This window comes from Rhyacophila brunnea, unplaced genomic scaffold (genome assembly GCF_057557595.1).
Source record: "Rhyacophila brunnea isolate RB1 unplaced genomic scaffold, BYU_Rbru_1.0 scaffold_4, whole genome shotgun sequence".
NCBI lineage: Eukaryota > Metazoa > Arthropoda > Insecta > Trichoptera > Rhyacophilidae > Rhyacophila > Rhyacophila brunnea.
In genome coordinates this window covers 21,732,038-21,758,381 of record NW_028233068.1, presented here as the reverse complement: position 1 = coordinate 21,758,381, position 26,344 = coordinate 21,732,038, and the positions used below count along the sequence as shown (strand labels likewise).

General features: G+C 31.2%; 2 protein-coding genes across 2 annotated transcripts; both read left to right on the top strand.

The window, feature by feature from the left end:
• The first annotated feature begins 227 nt into the window (after window positions 1-227).
• Window positions 228-5,987, top strand: LOC147067087 (farnesol dehydrogenase-like). Its single transcript, XM_085954827.1, has 7 exons — window positions 228-276; window positions 551-774; window positions 1,984-2,143; window positions 2,523-2,649; window positions 3,668-3,803; window positions 4,429-4,575; window positions 5,937-5,987. Exons 2-7 carry the CDS (start codon window positions 568-570, stop codon window positions 5,985-5,987), a joined length of 828 nt encoding a protein of 275 aa, XP_085810953.1. The 5' UTR covers window positions 228-276; window positions 551-567.
• Window positions 5,988-18,743: 12,756 nt separating this feature from the next.
• LOC147067086 (farnesol dehydrogenase-like) lies at window positions 18,744-26,086 on the top strand. The gene is made up of 6 exons (XM_085954826.1): window positions 18,744-18,929; window positions 20,080-20,239; window positions 22,133-22,259; window positions 23,754-23,889; window positions 24,562-24,729; window positions 26,036-26,086. The coding sequence occupies exons 1-6, from the start codon at window positions 18,744-18,746 to the stop codon at window positions 26,084-26,086; spliced, it is 828 nt and encodes a 275-aa protein (XP_085810952.1).
• Window positions 26,087-26,344: the final 258 nt, after the last annotated feature.

Below are 26,344 nucleotides of genomic sequence, written 5' to 3'. Positions count from 1 at the left end.
TTTTCATTCAGTGAAATAATTCAGTACTTATTCGATAAAGATGGTTAAATAATAATAATTATATATATATATATATATATATTCATTTCGTGCCACCACTGAATAATATAAGACAAAATACGTTATTATTAAATAATTAATACCCAATGTAAACATTAACGCTATCCAAAAGCAGGTCATATAAAAGAGAATAATTCAATATGGATATGCAGTACTTTTCTCAACACCATACCTGGACGTTTAAAACTAAATACAATATATTCCAATTATTTGCTGGTAAGTTTTCATACTCTTATTAAATAATTTTATTGTAAAGACTATTTCTAGAAATAAAAATTGTGTCTTTTGTATGTGAGTTATGTGATATTATGGCTTAACTAAAACAGTAATGAACCAATAATATGTGAATGGATTATTCATATAAAATGTAAATAATATTTATGTGTGTTTGATTAAAATATAATTTTACTACATATCTAGATATCCTCGGTTTAATTAAATATATCCTTAATAAATTCAAATCACAATAATTCTTATATAACTCTTGCAGAATACCATAAACAAAAAATGGCAATATGTTTTCCAAGAGAGATGTTCCTACTACTGTCATTAGCACTTTTTGCCTTACCGAGTCACTCGGCCGAGTGGCGCTGGACAGGAAAAGTGGCTGTAATCACCGGTGCTAGCTCAGGAATCGGTGCCGAGACAGCTGTTGAATTAGCTAATAGAGGCATGATCGTCGTAGGGTTGGCGAGAAGGGATAATAAGATCAAGGTATTTTTAAGCTTACTTTAAGTATGTTCATGTCAATAACGTCTTACTGGCCCTGTGTTATTTGAATAATATTAGGATTACAAGATTGCATTGGTATTATGTTATTACCTATGTACTTGTACCTACATAATTATTTCTAGCCCGTATACCGTACCCATCAATGTCATGCATAAATCTTACTCATTGAACTGGATTAAATAATTAATAAACATTAATATCACCAAAATACCAAGAAGAAACAGTTTTATTACTTTTGTAAATAATTTATATTGAATCATTTAATTACCAAATGTATTATGTTCTTTCCTATATATAATAATATCAGTACAAGTAATTTTTGGATATAATATAGAGCTATGTTGTTTGTTATTAGTTATCAGTGTTATCACTTATCAGTTATCACTAATGAGGATGTCAATTTCGGCCTGATCCGAGAAAAAACGTACATACCCAGTTTAAGTTGTAATTTAGCGACCTACAACCTCTATAGCAATACTAAACTTCATTGGTTGTATATCGCCTAATAATAATAGGTAAACTAATGAAGAGCCGCGATTGCCTCATAAAATGTAAAAAACTGAATACGCGTCAAATACAAGCGAACTTCACTTAAAACCCATGTATCTTATTATGATAGATCAATGGTAATCTCGATAGATATATTGTATCGTAGATAAACAAGTATATAAATATAATATGTATATTATGTAAGACAATGCAATGCTTGTTTTATTTCTTAAAATAATATATTGAAACGATATCCTTAAATATTTTTATGCTTAGGTACACCTCATATAATTTTACATACCTACCTAATTTATTAACGATGGCTGAGTGGTTACGGGTCAGGCTTATAATGTCGTGAGTCCCGGGATTGAATTCCGGGTCTGGCAAAAATTCACATGTTGTTTTTCAATGTGTGTTTTGACCCAGCGTATTGAACTGATAGTGTGAACAAATGACTAACAACCATTTCTCGTAACACATATTTCTGTTAAGAAACCTCTTTGTGAGGCGACCCAGATCCACATAGGATTGTAGAGCCAATTAATATATTTATATTAACGAATGGGTACAATAATATGAATTAATCCGTATTGAACAAAATATATTTTAATAATAAATATTGTAAAAAAATATTAATAATATTTAATTTTAATAATATCTATTCTTGTAAATATTGTTTTCAATATTCCTTTTCACTTCTAGGAGCTTTCAAATAGGACAAATGGAACAATCCATGCAATTAAATGCGAGCTGACAGACGAAGAAGATGTTATAAAAGCTTTTAAATACATCGAGACAAATTTCGGAGGAGTGGATGTCCTCATCAACAATGCTGGCAGCTTTTTATATTCCTCTTTGATCAGTGAGTATTATTATGAGAATTTTTTTAAGTAGGTAATTATAACCGTACAAAAAATATATCATGGTAAGTTATAGGTATAATAAATATTTGATGTTCACGTCTCTATATTTGGCTATATCAATTATTCAAAAAATACATTATATTATCATAGATTATAAAATATATAAATATAATATTTTTTCAAGGTTTAGGTTTATACTCTAGATGAGTATTTATATATAATATATAAAATTCGTTACAGTGGGAAACAAAAATATTATATCTATTATCTAAACATTAAAATCTATGTTTCGTATGCAGTGCGATAAAAATGATTCGTCGATATTATGGTATATAATGGAAAACTGTTATTTTAATATGCAATTTTGTTTCCTTTCAGCTGGAAAAACATCAGATTGGAAGGTTAATTTGGATGTTAATGTTTTGGCCCTCACAGTTTGTACGAAAGAAGCTCTCAAAACAATGAGAAAGAGAGGAGACAATGGTCATATCATCAATTTGAACAGGTAAAATAAATGATTATAATAAACTATTGACTTTTTGGGATAAAAGCACCAACCTACGGGTAGGTAGTACTATCTTGAGGAATAGGACAACCGGGCGCCAGAACAATTAGGCGCCGCACTGTCGAATGAAATATATATACATTCGTTACGATTTTATACAGAAACAAGACGAGGAATTTTAATCAGTTTATATCTAGTACTTCTTAGTTTTAATTTATGTTACTCTTAACATAATGTTTTTTATTGCGGATTGATAATTATTATGCTGAGACTTTATATAAAAATAAAAGCGCAATTAAAACATTTACGTGTGCATATTTCAATTCTCACCAAGTATTCAATAATAATATGACAATTATTCACGAACGTTTATTTATTTTCAAATTTCATTCGATTGAGTAGCGCCCGGTTGTCCCGGCACCGAATCGCCCTAGACCCCTCCCCTATCAAAAACATCTAAATAATAATAATCTTCGATGGTTTTCGTATAGTAAATACTACTTTTAACAAACTTAAAACAATAATAATTTTTGATTAAAATCAATTTACATAGCATAATCTGTATGTCTACACTATAATAAATATTCTAATATTTTCGATTAATTATTCTTTTAATTAAGCCTGTTATGTTATTATTAAATGGCACATGATATTAATAGAAAAGAAAAATAAAATTGCATGTATAAATAATACAGATACGAATTTTTACATAAAACAATCTACTACGTGAAAACTGCAGTTAAAATAACTTTTACTTTATAAAAACCATAATAGAACAATAATTCAAGTTGATGACATGTTCACTAATTATTATTTTATACAATACTAATGATTGTATGTAGGTATTAACTAGTCAAAAATTCGGTAGTTACGCATTTAAAAATTAATGCTTTACATACGAAACATAATATAGATAATATTATGTAATAGAGTTTTAATGCCTGAATTCGTAACGGTGAGTTGAATGGAGTAAAATAAATCATTTTATGGAATATGAAATTGTTGCTATTGTTTTTAGCGCCGCTGGTCATCAAGTTATTGCAGACGGACAGTCTCCAACTGGTCTTTATTCAGCCAGCAAGTTCGCTGTCACAGCAATTACTGAATCAGTCAGACTTGAACTGAGTTATCTCAATAGTAAAATCAAGACGACAGTAAGATATTCAATAATATATTTGTGTTGTTTGCATTTAGCTATTATATATTTTATGTTACAATAATTAATATTCCAAATAACGTACAATAATCATTTTTCAAATAGGTAAGTACTTATTTATTATAAAAAAAATGATTTCTCTTTGTATTTTCAATTTAGCCAAATTACATATGACAAAATACGTTTTAAAATGGTGGATATGCTATGTAAAGGTCGAAAATAAATAATTCATCGTATTTTTGGGAGACAATAATTTCTCCAAAATTACCATTATATTGCAAACTCCAATAAAAAGTTTACCGAATATTTTTTACTAGTTATATAATGTTATTTATTATTACTGTGCTATAACCATATTATATCTATAATAAATCAACCACATTTATAATAATATCTATACATAATAATATATAGTGTGAATTGTTGATTTATATAATGAGGAAAGAAAGCATCATAATGACATATACCTACACTTAAAAAGTCTTTAGAATATTTTGGCTTAGCTCACAAAGATACCACAAATTCATAATTTTCGACCATTACACGGCATGTTGTGTCTTAAATACAACGTTAATCGTTGTCATCACTATATTATGTCATTAATTATTGTTGTATTATTTTAGAGCGTCAGTCCAGGACTTGTGAATACTCAGATAATGGGCAATTACACCACACCAAATAATGAAACACCAACGTATTATCCATCGATTCAACCCGAAGATGTTGCGGACGCTATTATCTATGCTCTCAGTACAAAGCCACTTGTAGAGGTATGTAAAATTATTCTAAACTGAAGATTATTATATATTAAATTAATAGATTATAGCATTATGAGAAACGTGACAACCTGGGTACTAGCTCCATCCAATAATATTCCCTATTCAAAGTGGTCGCTTTCCACTCTGGTACTGTTAGATTGATTTATCAATTGGTAGGTTCATAATTATTATTGTCGCTAGCCTAACACGGTGCAATGTACAAGACATATCCAGCGCACTCTCCCAATATTAATTAATTGGCCTTAGCTGGAATTTTGTACACATATACTAAGATATCTTCATGTTGTGAAGGAATCTACTTAAACTGATATTTTTTCGAGGATAATTATTGAGACATTCTAACCTCTTCGTGAAGCGGGATGGTTTGGCACGTAAAGAAGGGGAGATAAATATTACATTAAATCATCATACCATGGAATAGTGGCGAGGGGTGGAGGTAGACTGTTAAAATACAACACAAATAGTGGACATTCATTTTTTTCAGTCATAACTATTTGTTTTCATTGAACTAAGAATAAAAATTGTAGATGATGATTAGTTTTTAAAAACCGATTAAGCCCTGCCTAAAATAAACCATAATAGTTTAGGTATAGCTACTATGGGCGATCCCACAAAAATAGTGTACACCTTTTCAGTTATACTTATTTGTTTTCATTGAATTAAGAATAAATATTACGGATGGTGTCGGTTAGTTTTTAAAAATTCATGTCCTGCCGCACCAAACCATAATCCATCAAAACTATTCTTCTATCTATTAAATAAATAAGTTATATTATTTATGGTTTAATGTCATAATTTTATATATTTATAGATAAACGATTATTTTTTTACTATTATCTACTATGGCTTGGATTATGCAGGATTTAATTGAATTTAAAAAAAATAACAAATAATATCTACACATTCTACACACTACAGTCTTAGTTCAATGAAAACAAATACGTTTAACTGATAAAGTTTAGTGTGCACTATTTATGTCGGATATTAACAGTCTACCTCCACCCTTCGCCACTGATATGGAACCTAAGTGACAATATTATATTACATCAAATAAAAATATCGATACTGACAACTATAACTTGATTCGGGGCGCTGGTATTAGTGCTGTGATGAGAGTATTGCCGGTATATTAAGACATGCTATTTTTTTTAAATCGCCTACTACAATTAGTATATACGCGGTATCTACCTATAAATTTGAACACAATCACAATTTGATATTCGAATCCAGTAACTTTCACGTGGAAGCTAGTATGGTACATAATCTCTCAATAAAACATGAAATCATTCCAAAAGCGCTACTTTATGATGTATTGCGTGAAAAAGCAAGCACTAATAAATTTATATTTTCAGGTGCATGAAATCGGAATCCAGGCTATCGGACATTCTTTCTGCCCAAAATAAATAATTTATTTATATAATAAATTAATGTTTTTATATTTGAAAGAATTATTTAGATTTGGTGGTGATCCAGTATTATTTTTATTTGTAAAACTATTTCAGTATACGGAGATCCATATAACCGATGATAAAAATAAAATATCCTAAACCTGTTTATTTCATAATTTTCGTGTTAAATAGGTATTTATCGTCATAATGACAATTCTTATTAAATTATACAAATAAAATCAATATTTTTTTATTATTATTTCAATCGTCTTCATTTTCTAATAGTAGGTAATGAGTGTAAAATTATTTCTTTAATAAATTATCCCCTTTTTAACTGATGTCATAATATTCAATAGGTACATCATTTTAGATACGTATTACACATACCTATAAAATTAAGTACCTGTATCCAAACATAACTTTAACGTTATATGTATTTACAACGGCTTAGTAATTCACGAAAGAAATAAACCAAATATAAAAATAATGTAATTTATTCATAACAAATATTATTTATTTAATTATATATTACAATTGGTTACAATTTCCCGAACTCCGGGTCTCTGGAAAATTCACATATTGTTTTTTAATGTGTGTTTGAACCCAGAGTATGGACCTAATAAATTGAGAAAGTGGCTAACGTCATAATATTATTTCTATATTCCCTACACTCTACTACACCCACGGTGGCCGAGCGGCACTATCACGCCGTGGGTCCCAGATTCGAATCCTGGGTCTGGCAAGTACGCATATTGTTTTTCAATTTGTGTTTGAGTCAGGGTATGGACCTAATAGGTTGAGCAAGTGGCTGACATCCGTTTTTCGTAAAAAACAAAATCTGTTAATACAAACCTCTACTCTGTGGAGGCTCATATGATCCTATTAGGATCGGACATGGTCGGAATGTCTATATTATGATCCTCTCAGGATCGAATATGGTGATGTACATTGAGTTCTCGACTTACGATGGGGTTCCGTTCCGCCACCTAGGTCGTGAGTCGAAATGGTCGTAAGTCTGCATTATAACAGGGAAGTGCTTGCTGAATGAGGCGGCGTACATTCGAAGATCTATCGATGTCCAAATTTTCAAAATTTGGCATTGGAATTGACGCAATCGATTGTTACGCCTTATTTACGTTAGCAGCGCACGCGGGCGGGGTGACAAAAACATAAAAGAAAACGGATTTTTTACGATGTTTTTGTTTGTTGTAGGTCCGAATGGTCGTTAGTAAATCGAGGTGGTCGTAAGTCGAGAACTCTCTGTAATGTAAATGTGTAATAAATATTTTATTCGATTCATTTTTTTCTACAAATTATTATACTTGACTGTATAAACAGTAGATTTATTTATATTATGAAATTAAAATTTTAGTAAGCTTCTGTAACAAATGCTATAAATAAAAAGGTTTTGATGTTAGTATTTATTTACTTTCTGCGAAATAAATGTTAAGCAAAATCATTCATACAAAATTAACTACAACCCAATGTGGTTATTGGCTACTAGGAACTAATGTTTAACAAATTTTATTTTATAATAATATAACTTATTGATATATCTAGGTATTGATTTAACTGGCGTTTACATAACAGAACTCTGATTTTGGCTTTGAAACATTTTTTTTTGATTTGTTGATATTTATATCAGATACAGACTAAATACAATCATCTTCTGACCGGTTTATCAACAACTTTGCGAACAATATTATGTAATAATTTGACCAAGATGAGTGAGCTTATAAAAAGGGTAAGTAATTATAACTAGGGATTGCAATACCGAATGAAAATACCTATACTCGTATTTTCGGATTTCCTATTGAATACCGGTATTCGTAAAATAGTTGGAAAAAAAGAAGTATCTACCAATAAATATAATATATTATCTTAATATATTAATATTTTATAGCATGTAGGACGATGAAGGGCCATGGAAGTAAACCAGACATCGCGTAACCCGACAAAAAATACGTTCCTGTTAAGCCTTATTTATTTTATACATTTTACATTTTGTTTCCACTTTCAATAGCGAATACATCGGTATTGTCTGATTTTTAAAACCGGTATTTCGGTATCAAAAAATACTGGGATACTGGTTTTAAAATACCGTTAATACATTATCTAACAATTGTAACTCAAATATTTTATTTCTTACGTACTAATCGATCTAAGCCAATCAAATAATGATTCACATACTAATTTCTAATCTGATGATGAAATGCTAATGATAATATATCGCAATGATATTCACGGACAAACATTATGCATACGATTATACGAAAAAAATACAATATAAAGGCACTTTTTTGTACCTACGTAAATATGTATATTGTATAGAATTACAAAATATACCTCTTGCCTAATGAGCGTAAAATTGATAGATTCACTAGGTACTGAACAATATAATTTATAATAACTACTTAAAGTACCGTTTTTAATACCTACTTTAGTTTTAAAACTGCAATAATAGTTACTCTAGCTCAGGGGTTTCCATCTTTTTTGTACCGTAGGACCTAGAGCACATTTTAAAATATCGGTAGGGCGGCGGGCACCACCTATTTTTTTTTAAAGTAAACTTATAGTGGAACATATAGGTAATCAATAATAACTACACAAACAAATAATTTAAAAATATTGTTTATATTTCGTAAAATGAATATACGTTATGGTTGCCTCATACATACGTACAAAGTAAACGTTATATAAAAATATAATATCAATCTCAAAGTCAGTGTGATTCATTTGGCATTGCATTCCATAGGAAAGTGCCTCATAATTAGGAGAGTACGATGATATTCCTGTTAGTAAACAATTATAAAGACTAATGTATTTAAGTTTTGTACTATTCCATTTAAGTCGTTTTTTGCGACCCAGGTTTCGCCTTTCGGCATCTTCAGGCACCGTGTACACTCACCAAAGGCAAACAGTGTGTTGGTGAGTGTACACGGTGTCTTAAGATGCCAAAAGGCGAAACCCGGGTCGCAAAAAACGACTTAAATGGAATAGTACAAAACTTAAATCCATTAGAATTAAAATTCAAATTCCATCAAGAAGGCACCTTCAGTCGATAGTATTAATATTATAATTATAAAGAAGCTTATCGGTGTGTCGAGATCTATAATTTGATTTTATTAAATTCATGTTTGAAAACAATGTTTTTGCTAAGGTATAATATGTAACTGAAAAATGATTTTATCTTACATATTATATGCCCGTATTTTTTAAGAATGGAAACTTTTTCTGTCCACTGTATTCCAAAAGTCATCATTTGATAATAAGATCACTCCTCCCATCTAGTGCTCTAGCAGGGAGTAGCCAGACAACATAAACATGATGTCGCCTTTATGCAGAAAAATGAGTTCGAATTACAGATTTATTAAGGGGGGACATGCTCAGCGTAGTTCAAAATGGAGCTTTTATTCTATTTTCAATGCATGATCCTGGACATTCCTTAAACGTTGTAGATAATCTATTTATATAATTTTGAAGCCTTATTATACTTTATATTTATTTATGGAACAATAGCTCCATTTTGACCTACGCTGAGCATGTACCCCCTTAATACATTTGAAGATAATTCTAAAGATACTAATTATAAGCTATGTCTTTGACCATTCAAATGTGATAAACATCCTACGAATAATGATTGCTTTATAATAATTATTTACCTAAGAATAAGGTAGTGTTTTTTTGAAATACGCCATTTCTTTTGGCATTCCCCAGTGGTTAAGCTATAACATACGGCCATAGCCATAAATTGACAAACTAAAACTGAAGTAGGGAGTAAGAACATGTTAACGCGCGTGCTTGAACATGTACCTAACCGAAAAAAATCTTTTTTTAAACGGTGTTTAAATGTCCAGGATCATGCTTTGAAAATAGAATAAAACCTCCATTTTGACCCACGCTGAGCACATCCCTTCCTTAAGGGCCCACATGCTCAGCGTAGGTCAAAATGGAGCTTTTATGGTATATTCACATGGACGTACTGAAATATGACTATATTCTAAAACATTAGAGCAAGAGATTTAAAAGAATACTATATTCTGTAATAAATATACTTTATGCAGTCATCAAATGTTTAAAATAAATATAAAGGATAATAAGGCTTCAAAATTATATTAATAGATTATCTACAACGTTTAAGCAATGTCCAGGGTTATGCTTTGAAAATACCATAAAAGCTCCATTTTTACCTACACTGAGCATGTGGGCCCTTAAGAAACTCGTCACAATTAAATTTAAATTTTTAAAAATTCTATCGCGGTCGAATAGTAGCGAGCGCACACAAATCAGATAGTTGGGAATATTATTGGAACATTAAAACATGGAACATTATATTAATTTAATTATAAGCATATTATAAAATATATTTTATTTTCTTAATTCATAAATGATGAAAAATATGATTTTATCTTTCCTAATATAAGTATCTTATTTTATCTAAATATCAACGTAATTTGTTTACTCAGAATTACTCATGATAAATAATAATATTTAATGGAGACAGTAATGATAATACTAAAAAGTGATTTTGTCATCTGCATGGGTTAGTACATAATTTATAAAATCTATTATTTTATCATGCTATTATAATCGTAACAAAAGCCATTATAAAGGTTAATTTTCGATTTTTATAATGCTTAGTGTTTCCTACCAGACCAATGTCCATTGTTTAATATGATTTAAAATGGACATTGGCGGACTGACACAAACGAATATTATGTCTGTCGTAACTCCATAAAAACTTTTATTTTTATCATATTTCATTCTTTAAAAAAAATTGCTACCCATCTGTATTTTTTGTATTATCAAAAAAATCTTAATTAACTATTCTTTATTCTTTGCTCACCATCCAGCCTCAGAGCATATGAAAATTTTAAGATCGCTTTATTTCCTTTGATCCTGCACCTCCTAACGTGTCAAACTTCGTACGCGTAGATCGCTCAAGTAGCATTGTTGACAATTCATTAGTTTCTAAGAGCACGGAGTATCTTGTTACATTACACAATCTAGATGTAGCATTTTGATTTGCACAGATATGTAAAACCCGCCAATATTTATTTTATCCAGCATGAATATTGATATTTGCAATTTTAATCTTCAGCCCCCCACGTTGGTAAAGAAAAACCTTCTTATATGCAGACGGAGCTCATAGTTAAAGTGATGCTAAAAAAGAGGTAACTTACGCCAATTATTAGAATAACTGCCAATACAAAATTAATATGTGGCAAGTTTATACACGAAATCAAAAAAAGATTTACCAGAGCCGCACTGAGATAAAGATGATTATCATTATTATTTTTATAAGCATAAATGGTTTTATTTATAAAGTGAATCATTATTTACAAAGGAGTATTTTAACTGAATAATAGAAAAATTTGGAGAATTACAGATAATTTATATTATTATTTTTTTAAATAGAATTCTATTAAGTAAATGCTAACTTAATTATTGCATCACCATTATTAACACACTTCATCCTGTCACGCTCCAGTGATGAGGCAAGGGGAAAGCACAAGGTCGCGCCATTTCTCTCGGTCTACTGCCGCTTCTCGCACCTTCCGTCATGTGAGACCTTCAGCGAGTAGATCGCTTTTGTAGTACCACTGTAGGGTAAGGGACGGTCGGCCATGGCGACGAAAACCTTGACGAAACCTCATCATTATTAAGATGCCAAATATAATACATAATAATATACGTATACAAACGATTGAAAATTGCACGTACATTGGTAACCAAAGCAAAATGCCAATAACGGACAACCATTTTATTTTTTGAATAAAAAATAAAATTGAGCAAATAAAAAAAAATGCATAGAATGCTAATTCAGATAATCATATTATGTTTCTATCGTAACCATTTAAGGATACTAAAGAAGTTCAGATTTCGAATCAAAAATTTGTACCTAATATTAAAATTACAAGATAAAAAGAACTTTTTATATACAACGTTTTTAAATTGTCTGTTCTATTATTATGCTCAATAAGCTCAAACTTGTACTTGATATGAAGTAAATAAAAAACAAACTAGAATACTGAAATGTCATTTTGACATTTAATTTTGATTTCCATAGTAACGCATGTATATATTAATAATTTAAATGCTAGGACCATCCTATTAGCAACCAATAATAGTCTTTTACTTTTTACGGATTTTTCTGACATAACTTTCCATACAAAACAGAATTAACTGAAAATGAATTCAATTCTGCTTAAATATGGCTAAAAGTATTAAAAGAATTCATTGGCATCGTGTTCTGATATATTCTAAAAGTTTTGAAATGTCTAGCTAGTCGGGAAGTTAGTTAAAAATCGATTGCAAGATTTGTACTGGATAAACAACCACCGGACAAACAAGAATACGAGCTAATAAAAACGTTGTATAAATAATTTTTGTGCTACGATAGCGATGGTGTAAAATTCTGTAAATTTTATACAGACAGTCTCATATCAATGCTATTAGTAATTTTTCTGTACTACCACTGTTTTCAAATGATCATCAGAAGTTTGTTAGGTAATCATAATTATTTTTTACAGCTATTAACCTTATTTTGTCAAAAAAATGTCATAATGTTTCGCAATATATTGTTGATCTGATCCACCAATTGCCAGTTACGTGTAAGCCTGGAAAAGAGCTGGTAGGAATTATTATTCATTGTCAGGTAAGACAGAACTAATTAATTTATAAATATGTACAATAGAAGCGTATGTAATAATATGTGTTCTTCGGTAAAGAGAGTACCTATATTATTTAGTAAGTGTTTTTAAATTGTGTTAATGATGGATTAAAAAAATAAATATCGTATTTATTAATACCTACTGGATAGTTAGTTATATTATGTAGGTGGTTTAATTAAATTATTTATTTGGTATTTATTCTCAAATCGAATTATCGCTGAGTTGTTAAAACCTCCGATGTGATAATTTTGTGAAAACGTTTTTTATAATATTTCTGTTGTTGCAGGGTAAAAGTTTCTAAGTCGTATTTTTATGAAATTAAGATTTTACGTGTCCGGCAACTTGTACGCATACCGTATATTACTTCACCGTGAAATTTTGTATCGGGAATATATGGCCGTATATTAATTAAAGACTGTCCAACCTCTTTGGGTAGTATAGTACTGACATAAAATTTATGTCTTAATAAAACACGGTTCTTGTCGGTTTACACATTACAGGAAGCCAGCAGCAAACGAAAATAGCCGATATACTGGATTATTTGCTAGGTTAGGTTAGGTTAGGTTAGGTTAGGTTTTCATTCGTGAATTTGCCAAAATCAGCTATGAAAATTTAATTAATGTTCATATTGAATCTAATAAATTGGAGACCGTATAGTACCTATACGACCATCTCTTTCCGATAAGAAAGCTCACGACGAACTGTGCCACGGTGAAATGTTTTACGTACAATTTACATCTAACTATTTTAATGCCAATGTGTGTAAAGAATTGTGCTTTTTTGTGTATCATATTATATTTTGTCACATGTACCTAAGTAAAATAAATAGATATTTTAACTTATTCAAAATAAATTGAATAATATAACACAATATCAAAAACTTAATTGTAAGTAAATAAATAATATTAAAGAATTAAAAAAGATACACCAATTAACTACTAAGCATGAGTGTTTTTAAAACTGTGATTTATTTCAAAACCAATTCGTGGGTCGGGATGTGAAGTCAGGTAAGTCACAAAATGTCATTTTGAGATATAGCAAAAACAAAGTTCAAAAAATTCCCCACATTCCCCTAATTATAGTTATGTTTTTTTATGGGTAACAAATCAAAGTACATGTAATTATCTTTCAATTATATGTCCTAGAAGTATTCTAACTATTTCGTTTCATTAAAACCTAATTGGTTTAAAAAAAAGGGAATTGACTTAACTGGATTTGCACAAAAAATGATTGACTTACCTTACTACGCATAAAGTAATATTGTTATTTTTTCATGTAAATCCGACTAATATTAGCAATAAAACACACGTTTTATACATAAATCTTATTGGTTTATTGAACAAAATATTATATAAATTTAAAATTAGCATTTTTACAACTTTTTTTTACTTTAATGTTATTTAAGTAATGAAAAGGCACAAAAACCTGAATATTATAAAGTTTAATCGTTATCATTAAACTTCAGTATGAATTTCTTCAATAGTATCAGGTTAAATATCGCTGACTATCTCAGATGTCTCAAGTGACTCATAAAATTCTCTATAATACGGTGAAATGTATGGAAGTAAGTCTATCAAATTTTTCGTCTTGTCTCGTCTTATATATGAAATTTGTTAAAATGCAGTCGTTTCGTCGAGAGTTCTTTCAAATTTCTCTATTCCCAGTTCGTGTTTGTTGAATTGAAGCCACTTAACATCTTTCCAAACAAACTTATTCCCATCTGTGTCTATTTTTCTAAAAATTTGTAATTGCACGAGTCATTTCAGTGACTTTAAAAGGATTTTTCTTTGCAGCCTCACACATTGATTTGGCCCAATCATGAGGATGTTCGATCGTTCCACCAAATGTTTTTTTTTCTTCTCAATTATGCGATGGTCACTATCGCACTCCATATGTGTGTGGCCAGGGACTAAAAAGTGTGATCAATTTTGTTTAAAGTCTCAGAATGTTTTACTGCTATCATGCACATTACAGCTACGTGGCTATTTTTGTTTTGACCCGCACATCTATCAGAATACATGATCATATGCTTAATATTATCATGTACCCCTTGGTTAAGTATTTGAACAGGCATGAAGCGATATCGTTAGCTTTTCTATTAGCAAGAGTTTCATGGCATACATAGCAATATCCCTGGTTATTATCACAATCATGCACTGTCAAATGCCGTTTGTAAAAGGCCAGGGAACTTTGCTGCATGTCAAATGTTACAATTTGGCAAGAAGAATCTTGCAAGTACTTTTTATCACAATTTTTTAGCTGAATATGCAAAGTCAGCTTCGTTATGATGCTCTTTCAATTCCTCATGATTTTTATTTCTTTCTTCATCGTTGGTGGAATTCTTAATTAAGTTAAGTTTATCGTATGTTTGGCAAGTAGGTATCCTTATTTGGCCGTTTGAATGTTAAGTTCATGCCAGGGAATATTTCTGCGTATAAACGAATATTGATGGGATTAGAGCTAATACTCTTCAAATATTGAGAATACATCACAGTTATTGTCATATGTGACGGTAAGTATTTTCTGACAGTTCCTTCTAGAATAATGACTCTCATAATGATGGAATTGAGAGTATATTATGTATCTTAGATATTTGTCTATCTTCTTCGCTATCTTTTAGAGATATTTTTCCTCTTGCATATTCTTGAATAAGTATACCGGAAGTAGTCGCACTTTTTTTTCCAAAACAAAAAAATTGTGACTTTCACTTAATGTTTTTAGTGTACAACCTTTACAAATTGGTTTCCGTAACAGTTCAACAGTCAAGTAATATTAAACTGTTGGCGAAAATGTTGTTTTCATGGTTCGCTTTGTCTGATACGACTTTTTTTCGTATTCATAACATCCATTATAGGTACTTATTGTGTAACTTTTTCCAGTATTTCGTTTAACTTTTTTATCATTTCTGAAGGCTTTGTATCATCCCTTAAGTTACATTTTTGGTGATTATTACTTCTCAATCGAAAACGAGGGTAACAGGTTAAAACATCATTATGATGTGTAATCGTGGAAGCACTATTTGAGCATGAAGGGCGTGGTTTTTCAATGTTGGTAAATTAGACTGTAATAATTCTTGAATATTAAAATCAAGATCTTTTATGCTATCAATGAATCGTTAACATACAAGTTATTGGAGTATGTGGTTGAACCTAGAAGCAAGATTGTTTATTTGGATATTATGTACGTGTTTTTAGATTTAAATAAATCAAATTCGATAAATTTGGTATATTTTTTATTATTTACAAATAATACACATACTTATTTATATAAGTCATAATTTATTATAATACCTATGACTATTTTACTTAGGTTCTGTTATTTCTTTTTCAAATATTTCTCAAAATATCTTTAAAAATACGTTAAATTCACCAAAATCAACACTGAGTAGGTATGACGTTTGAAGGTAAGCCAACTATGAGTAGTAAGGTAAGTCACACAAAATGTTGACTTATCTGACTACTCATGTGACTTAACTGTGTACACACCCCGTAAAATAAAAAATATGTTTTGACTGAAACTGCATCTCACCAATGGTGAGACGTACGGCTTACCTGACTACACACAACGAAAGATTTTTTTTTTTTTAGTATAGTGGCATTCATATCTCATTTTTGCTGTTTTGTGACTTACCTGACTACACATCCCGACCCACGAATTATCTCAGTTACAGCCAAACTGACGTAAGCACTTATACCCCAAAACCATAGATTGATTAGTAGGTAAATGTTCTGTACCACCAAACTTAAAATATGACCAATTATAGAAACCTCCTATATTACAATATGCCTCATATATACCTACCTACATATAATATAATGCCTCAAATTTAGGTAGTCTTCTAATCGTAACCATAACAAACAATCGATAATGACAAGCCACCTACTACTATATTTAGATAAATCAAGTTATTTAGAGATATAAACATATAAGTTTTTTTTGGTCTTGTAAAATTAAAATTTCGACGATGGGACACCGTATAAGTACGGCCTTACAGTACTAAGGGTCAGAAGACATTTTTGTGATTTTGTTTACTTCACGTTATAATAATATTATATAGCAGGAATATATTATATTCGTAAATTTAGTGATTGAAAAAAGAAAAATATTAAATATTCAAAGTGATATTTATTAGGCCTAGTATTTTTGCGTGGTGTTGATTTGAATTCTGCCATTCTTGTGCATCATTAACATCACTATCTAAGAAATCATGGGTAATTACTATTGTTTATTACCCTAAGATGCAGAAGCAATCTGCCATTGGTGAGAACATTGACAACATTTGGGAGAGCAATAGCTGTGTTAAATGACTTAATTTAGAATTTGTATATAATTTGTTATGTTTAATAAATTAATTTAAATTTTAAAATACCTAAGTAAGTTAATATATTTTAAGTCATATTATTATGTACAATTTCCTTGAAAGTCTATCTTTATTAAAGCTTCGATATGTACATAATTGTTAATTAATATTGCTTAAGGGCGGACGTGCTCAGCGTGGGTCAAAATGGAGCTTTTATTCTATTTTCAAAGCATGATCCTGGAAATTCCTCAAACGTTGTAGATAATCTATCTATATAATTTTGAAGCCTTATTATCCTTTATATTTATTTTAAGCATTTGATGATAATAAAATAGTATTCTTTTAAACCTCTCGCTCTAATGTTTTAGAATATAGTCATATTTCAGTACATAAATGTGCAGTGGTGTTAAGATTTTTTACATTCATTAATTTTTAAACGCATTTATAAAACCATCAGTATATTTTATGTTGACATTATTATAGTGAAATATTTACGATAAAAAATTATATTGATAATCTCTGTGATCCCAAATTTGACAAGAATTAGGCATTTTATTATTCAAAAAATGGGCAAGATTAACACATTTGAAGATAATTCTAAAGATACTAATTATAAGCTAGATCTTTGACTATTCAAGTGTAATAAACATCCTACGAATAACGATTGCTTTATAATAATTATTGACCTAAGAATAAGATAGTGTTTTTTTGAAATACACCATTTCTTTTGACATTACCCAGTGGTTAAGCTACAACACACGGCCGTAACCATAAATTGTACATGTCACACGCCAGTTGTTTTTGGCGTGTGACATGTAACACATAATTTATTTCTTCACACGAAAAAAAACGCACTCAATTGGATTCGAACAACCGATTGTTCGGTTATCAGCCGAACGCTCTACCTTTACGCCACAGTATAATACTGCAATCGTGACGATTATACAGTATAATATTATAGTTTAGAATTGTTCCGTTGCCTAGGCAACGAATTTATTATTGTCGGCGATTTGCAATTCCTTACGTAAACAAACGATTAAACGTCAGTGACAGTTGGTACTTTAAAAATAAAAACAACGTGAAACCATTATAATTATAATTTAGTAATATAAGTTAAAGTGTATAGAAATAAACCAACGGCGTTCCAATAAGCGGTCGTTTTTCTTGAGTGTGTAATTTAGCAAGATAGTTAAGAGCTAGTCAAAGAATCTAGTTTATCACAAGCTTTGTTTTTGTTCTGTTACGCCAAAGAAGTATAACTTCTAACGCGCGTACATGAGTACACACATCGATTTTTTTATAGATGATCTCATTGTAAACGGGGGATTAAATATTCGTTACGGCATGTGACATGCTATACAAATTTGACTATAGGTTCCAACATATCTCATAATTTGATATTACTTAAAATTGAAAATAAAAGTGTGTAATTATCGTTTCAGATGAATGTAATTGAAATAAAAAAGTTTTATCTCAAAAAGTTCAATCGATATGTATTTAAATAATATTTTTTTAATTAGATTATTTTTTTATTGAAGAATAATAGGTACACAATATTTAAGAATGCAGTATTCCCAAATCCTCAAAATCGTACATTTTAGAAAAATCCTTAATCTTTTTTGAACCGAATAGGACTTTGACCCATTTCCATCACTATCCTGACTATTGATAATACTCGTACCTACTTGCACGTTTAGAATCGACTGATATTTTTTTGTGTTCAATTTAGTATACCTGCATTCATATAATATTTTAGATACTATTCACATTGTTTGGATCAAAATGCCGTTACTGAAAATGCAAGCAACTTTCCTGCTACTGGCTGCGTGTGTGCTGCAAAGCTACTCGGCCGAGTGGCGATGGGAGGGAAAAGTAGCAGTAGTCACTGGGGCGAGTTCTGGGATCGGCGCCGAGACAGCAGTCGCTCTGGCTGATAAGGGAATGATCGTTGTTGGATTAGCGAGGCGTGAAGACAAGATTAAGGTACGTCATAGTTATTTTATAATAATCCATGTTTGTTTATAAGTTTAGTGAAGTAAGTTACCTCACTGTAATTATGCTCGTGAATATATTATGGACTTGTTTATTTTACAAAATATTCAAATCTTTTACCATAGATATAACGGTAGTGTACGGGTTCTCAATCTCTTTCAAGTCGCAACCAACTTTTAAGTAACATGTAACACCCGACTATATTTATATAAAAAGCACTTTAATAGGGTGAAGAAACACATTGAAAACCATGATAATAGAAATACATACGGATTATCAATCATCACTTTTCTTTCACTATATCTATGTTTACTATACTTAGTATGATTGCTATCAGTTACTACACACATCGCCTCCGCATCCTGAAGCGGGCCCCCCAGGCTAGGATCTTTGGCGGGCCCCGCTAAGAATAAATTCAGTGTGATGCTTTACAGTAGTGTTTTCTAAATGGTGTACTCAGTACAATTAAGGTGTATTTTTAATTCATCCATTTGAATGTGGTTGAGTATCGACACACAATTAAAAATTGAATCACACAACCACATATTTTAAAATAATAACATCATTGAAGTAAAAAGCGCCGTAGACGACTTTTTTTTTTTACTATAAAAGCAAATTTGTGATTTGTGTCTTTATCTCACTTGACTGGTCGACTCGCCACGCCGGGACCTTTCTGAGCCCATGCCCCCAGGCTAGAGCCCTGCCAGCCCCACTCTTGTGGGGGCCATGACTACACACGTAGGTACGTAGTTTTGGTGTCTACTGAAAGCAGTACGCACCAACACTAATTATCCGGAATTGTATTGTATTTTATCTTGTATGTATATGTACCAACATCGCATATAGGTATCTATATCGTTTCAATCATGAATTTCTATTTCTTATACTTCTATACTTCTGACTGTTATTATTAGAATAATACTTTATTGTTGTGAACCTAATTATTGTGATTTATTTATAATTTTGTGGTGAGTGTCATGTCAAGGTGAGTGTCATGTCATTGAAAAATATAGAACAAAAGATCAACCTCACTTAAGAAAATAAAAACAAGAATATACAAAAAACACCTGGGTTTATTTACGTGAGACAGATTAAAATTGTTGGGAGCCGATGGTGTATTTATGTTTTATTTATATTGTAGGCACTCTCTGCAAGGACAAAGGGCAAAATTCATGCCATTCAATGCGATTTAACAATGGAAGATCAAGTGATGAAAGCCTTTCGTTATATCGAGACAACGTATGGAGGTGTTGATGTTCTGGTCAATAATGCTGGAATCTATAAGATATCATCACTTATCGGTAAATAAGTAATCAATATACATACTACTTATCTTATGTTCACAACTCGCCGGAGATACCGACGGTTGTGCGTCACAGCTTGGGCTTGTGATTTCTCGAGATTCGAAATTTTGAATTTAAAAATTCGAGATTTTTTTGGATTCTTCGAGAAATCGACATTATCACGAAATTATTTCTTCTTGCCGATTTTTTTTCCATTTTTAGATCTATCGATAAATTTCTTCCGGCCAAATATTTCTTGCCGAGGAATTTGACTAATACTTCCATTCAGTGCATCTATTCTATACACGAAGCTGTTATCAGCGGCTATCGAGGGTAGTTTATCATAAATTTATGTAACGAAGAATTATAATAATTGTTACAATAAGTAAGCCGTTTATGCTGTCAAAATAGTATATCTCGCTCTAAAACTTAACACAACCAAGAGAGGTGCTGTTAAACTTAGCACTTTTTGACAGTTAACTTATTGAATCAATTAACCTCCTAAATACATAAATATGATAAACTACCCTAGATAGCCACCGATAGCAGCCTCGTGTATAGAATATATGCGCATATTTGAATTCGAGAGATTTTTTTTACTTCTCTGGGCCAGAAATTTTGTTCACATTTTTTTCTGTAGCGAATTTAACAAGTCCCGTTCAGAATCAAAATCGAGAGCTTTTTCGGCCGTTGTTTTTGTTTTTTATAAATTCCGCTTGCGGTCGGCAACTTAGTCTAGTAATAATGTATCGATTTTTAGAGATTTTCATTGATGATTTCTCGAGATTTGAGATTCGTCTTTTCTGGTTATCTCTCGAGAAGTCTCGAGACGAGATTTATCAACCACAATCTCGTCACAGCATGCTATGTAATGATTGATAGATAATAATGTAGTATTCCAATACAGCGAGAGTTTCGGATTCGATATTCTTAATAAACTATAACTAATGGTTGCTAAATTGGTCACCCCGTGAACTTGGAAGAAATGCCGCTAAATTATGAAGTCGAAAATAAATTATTATATCTCTCAGTTGTAACAGAGTTAACGATAAGAGAGATGTAAATAAAAATCAAAATGATGGCTACAATACAGTAATGCAGTAAATTAATGCATTAGAATGTATCCCTGTACGATTTCATATTAAATAGGTCTAAAGCTAATTTCGGATGAGATATTTTTTGAGTTTAATACCGTTGTCGACAATAATTAATAATAACGTACCTAGAATGCAATAAGCCCGAGGAAGGCTACTCGGCCAACCCCAAATAAATCATTTTTAATTAAATAAATAAATTCTGAAAACCCTCCATAGATGACGACATACCATTTGTACAATATACCTACATAGCTTACTGTACAAAATTATTGCGTGCATTTTTATCGTGAGTATTTGTAGGGGAAAAAGGGCTAATTCTGTCATATTTATTAAATGAATTTTCGCGTTGATTGTGCTGACAGACATAGTATTTTTAATATGGAGTAGGTACATACCTACATTTATCTACCTAAGTTTTCTATAGGTAGGTAGAGATAAAATACTATTATTACCTAAAAATCAAATATTTCATAATGGAAACTTGGAATCATTTTCACATATTGTATGTCCCGCTACAAATCTTGCACTGTTTCTATAATTGATCCAAAAATAGCGGTGTTCCAAAAACAAACGCAGAGTACACTCTACTGCAAGCCGTGGCACCATTTTTATGGTTAATTGATAGAGACCGCAAACAATAATTAAGTTTCGTATGTGTACCATGAAGTTTTTGTATTTTTTAAATATATTGCCACAAATTAAATCTATAGATACTTATCCAGTGAAGCCCGGTTGGGCTCAATGTGTAATTACTAGTGTAAAAGAAAGTGGCATTGGGTGACCAAATAATATATTTCTGGACATTTTTAATCAGATGGTGAATCCGCTGATTGGAAAGCTGTCATGGATCTGAACGTAATGGCACTTAGCATATGTACCAAGGAAGCTCTTAAGAGTATGAGGAAACGTGGGGACGATGGTCACATCATTAATATTAATAGGTGAGTACCTAATAGTATAAATATGCCTACTTATATATCAACTTTAACGAAATCTAATTGAAAGAAATAATACCTAAATACTAACCGTGTACGTATGTAAGTATTTTTTTTTTGTTTATTTAGAGTAGGTACATTTTCCACATTATGTAATATATAACACAATCTAAATGACTGTTTCATTTTTAAACAATATCCTCCAATATATTGACATTATCTCATTCATATAGATCTCTTTCTTTTAAGTATACTATCCAGTGGCGTCTCAAGACAAAATGCCGCCCCTAGGCAGTGCCAAAATGCCGCCACATTTTTTATACAGTACTTTTTATCATCCTTCCATGACTGAAATATCTAAGAAATGTGTTAATCTAATCTAATCTAATTGAAATGCCATCTCTGCTTCAATAGACAATAGTCTACGGTTTCAGATAGGTACATTTAAAAATACACCTGACAACTTCTAAAACTCGCGAGTGACTGGCAAACATATTTTGATAAATTTTAAATTCGGTGTGAACGTGTCATGGCTGTTCATCAAGAACGGGATGTCCAAGGACAACGGAAGTAAACTAGACATCGCGAACCCGACAAAAACATAAAGTCCTGTGAAAACGTTTATAGTACCTAATTTATACTTTGCTTCCAACCAGTGAGCTGTGTTTTTATTGGAAAGATATTACTGTTATTACTAAGTTTATGTAGCTTTCTACATATACCTAATGATTCTCCTCGATTTGCCGCCCTTTAGGCAACTGCCGCCCCCAAGCGACGCTCAATCTGCCTACCCCCACGGGACGTCACTGATACTATCTTTTCACCGAAAAATAACAGTAGGCACATACAATTAATAATATGAGATCCATCTATGTAACTTCATTTTTTTTACATATCCATTTTAATTCATTGAAATTAAACAAACGGTTTCTTTATTTCAAGGTATTTTCAACATATTTGAAATTTCAATAAATCTACTAAAATTCAATATCGAGAGTTTTTTTAGCTTTCCTTTTAGTTGAATGTAAAAATTAGGGCACCTTGTTCGGCTGGGCACCAATCCATTGCATGCTCTTGCGATGAGGTAACTATGCTACTATCCGCGATGATATGTATCCCCCTCCCCCGACCCAACTTATTTAAACGTAATAATCTATATTCGATTGGTGGATGGGGCTAAAACTATGTTATCTTCTTCACGATAAAAATGTATTTTTCGGGATCCAAGACCCCTACCAAACAGTTCTGGATTAAAGCTGCTTTAGACCTATATGGTAAATCCAGTCTTAACCATAATTATTCCGTAATGTGCATTATACCAGATAATATTTAAAACTTTTGATAAAAAGTCTTAATTATCTGCTGCAACTAGTTAATATAATAACGTGGCCAACTTGTTAGGTAGGTACCTACGTATCTGAGATTAGATTTAATAAATGTATGTACCTTAGTTACATTACATTTGGTATTATAAATGACTGTCATCGTGAATGTTTCCAGCGGTGCTGGGCATCAAGTGCCCAAGTTTAACGGAATCTCTTCCGGCTTATATCCGGCCAGCAAGTACGCTGTAACTGCCATCACAGAAGCTCTCAGAATCGAGCTTCAAGAGCGTGAAAGCAAAATCAGGATAACGGTAAGGAGATTAAATCACTTAGAAAGCTTTTTTCTACGATATCATTCGTAATGTTAAAAAAAACACAATTTAAAAGCCAATTCGATTAATAATGAATAACATTCTAGTTATCATGATTTATAAGCTTTTATTAATACTATCGACCGAAGGTACACGATGGAAATTGAATTTAAATTCTAATGGATTTAAGTTTTGTACTATTCCATTTGAGTCGGTTTTTGAGTGTAATATTTTTATTATCTATTTATAATTACTAATGATCTATTATGAGGTTTTGACGATTTATTATACGCTTATCGAGTGTATTATTTATTGATAAGGTATTGGGTTTTTTACAAACACTGTGTTTGTTATATTTTTTTTATTGGATCCTTGACTTAATAGGTAGGTGATAAGTTTTACCTACCTACTTTCCTGTATTGATGTGTTATATAAGTCAGAGTTAATAGTGTTCGTTGTCTGTGTTTTTGCCTTTTAGTGAGTTTTCACAGTGCCTGAAGATGCCGAAAGGCGAAACCCGTGTCGCGAAAAACGACTCAAATGGAATAGTATAAAACTTAAATCCATTATAATTTATAAAGCTTGTATTCAACCTGGTTTATCATTTTTTGCCGTAATATTGAGAGGCAATTATGTAATAACTAAATCATTATGGTGTGCACAATTTTTTAGAGCGTCAGCCCAGGCGTTGTGGCAACTGAATTGGTCGCCAATCTGACCAGTCAAGCGTTGGACCTGGCGAAGAAAAATAATCTCGAGCTACCAATGCCTGCATTCATCAGTCCCCTGGATGTGGCAGAAGCCATTGTTTATGCATTGGGAACCAGGCCTATCGTTCAAGTAAGTTGACTTTTATAATTATTATATTAGTTTAGTCAACATTTTGAAGGTCTCCTTTTCGAAAAAAGTGTCTCCATACCATCCTCATAATGCCACTACATATTATTATTATTACCAATCCATATTTATTATGTTTGGAGTCTTGTCCAGTGATGACCTGTAACTTTAGCATCAATCCACCCTCACACGTGGCCGATCGGTTTTTCAGACTTGGTTTCGAATAAAGACTATTTTAAAGAATATGTTTCTCAATTTTTTCGTCTCGCGACGCCCTTTTTGTGTAGATGTTTTTTCACGGCGCCCTTAATAACATCAATATCAGTGGGAGGAGTGGATCCTGATGTTCTCTAAATAGTTTCTCAAATCTATGAAACAATCCACCCTTAAGCAGACTTAATATCTCACCGCATATTCTTTTTAGTCTCATATTGTATGTCATTATTTTACTTGCTTCTGCTAATAAATTATTTCGTGATTTAAATATGATACACAAGGATATTTTCAAATTATGACACATATATATAATATGTCAATGGCGAAAATTGTGATTACAGTGAATCTATTTCATAAATGTGTATTATCCGCCGCATATTTATTTTGCCACTCCAAGCAATGCATTACCTTACATACCTAGTCACACCGCTAAGTCACTGCAGCCACCCTTATTTTTCTCAGATTTCGATTGTATGTGAAGTAATCCATATTCTTGAATAATATCTTCCTAAAAGTATTTATACAACTAATATTGCGAAGATAAGAAAAATGTTCTATCATTGTGGTCGTGCAACAGCGAGTTGTACTGGAATTATTAAATTTTTCAATTTTCAAACAGGCTGTGGCTCCTTTGGGTATTGTTAGCGGCGCCCCAGGGTACAACAGCGCTAGTTTGAATACCACTGCGTTATTATACGAATAGAATACGGTTATACATATAATATGTTAACTGTTTTTAAGCTAACTACATCTTAGAATAACTGGCTTTGTTTAGGAGAAAAGCATTTATTTATAGGTAGGTATTCTAATTATTAACATATTCATTCTTTTCATATACGTATGTCTAAACTTATATATTTTCATTACAATATGGTGATTCAAGTCACTGACAGTTTCTCGGGGATATAAGTTATGACTTAAGAGGGATGCAAATTACTTGACATTATTGTTCTTGAAGGTTAAAGATGCGACCCATTAATACAAATACATGACCTGTGGGAGGGGAAGGTGGATTAATAATTAATAAATAATTTTAAAGTCAATTGTAATTTAATTTTCTAATACTTATTATTTCATTTTATGTTTGTCGTAGGTTCATGAAATAACAATTCAAGCAATTGGACATTCACTGTGCGGAAAATAATCGCGAAATACAATAATAAACCCAATTCCTATAGATACAATTAATCCGTAGGAAAGTGTTATGTGATGCGAGGGGAAAATTAACTTAGGTACACCTAAGTGCCGTAGCGTTACATAAAATGTGAACTATTTTAAAAGAAAATATAGATGTTTAATAAATTGTTATGTTGGTTTTATTGAAGTCATATAAATAAGTATATGAAAATATCTTCCCGTAGGATATAAACTAAGTATCATAATAATAAGTTTATTCAGGTTG

Coding starts and splice junctions, on each gene's coding strand:
- LOC147067086 (XM_085954826.1), top strand. CDS start 18,744: ATGCAAGCAACTTTCCTGCTACTGGCTGCGTGTGTGCTGCAAAGCTAC. Junction 18,930..20,079: donor GGCGTGAAGACAAGATTAAG/GTACGTCATAGT, acceptor TTTATATTGTAG/GCACTCTCTGCAAGGACAAA. Junction 24,730..26,035: donor GAACCAGGCCTATCGTTCAA/GTAAGTTGACTT, acceptor TGTTTGTCGTAG/GTTCATGAAATAACAATTCA.
- LOC147067087 (XM_085954827.1), top strand. CDS start 568: ATGGCAATATGTTTTCCAAGAGAGATGTTCCTACTACTGTCATTAGCA. Junction 775..1,983: donor GAAGGGATAATAAGATCAAG/GTATTTTTAAGC, acceptor TTTCACTTCTAG/GAGCTTTCAAATAGGACAAA. Junction 4,576..5,936: donor GTACAAAGCCACTTGTAGAG/GTATGTAAAATT, acceptor TTATATTTTCAG/GTGCATGAAATCGGAATCCA.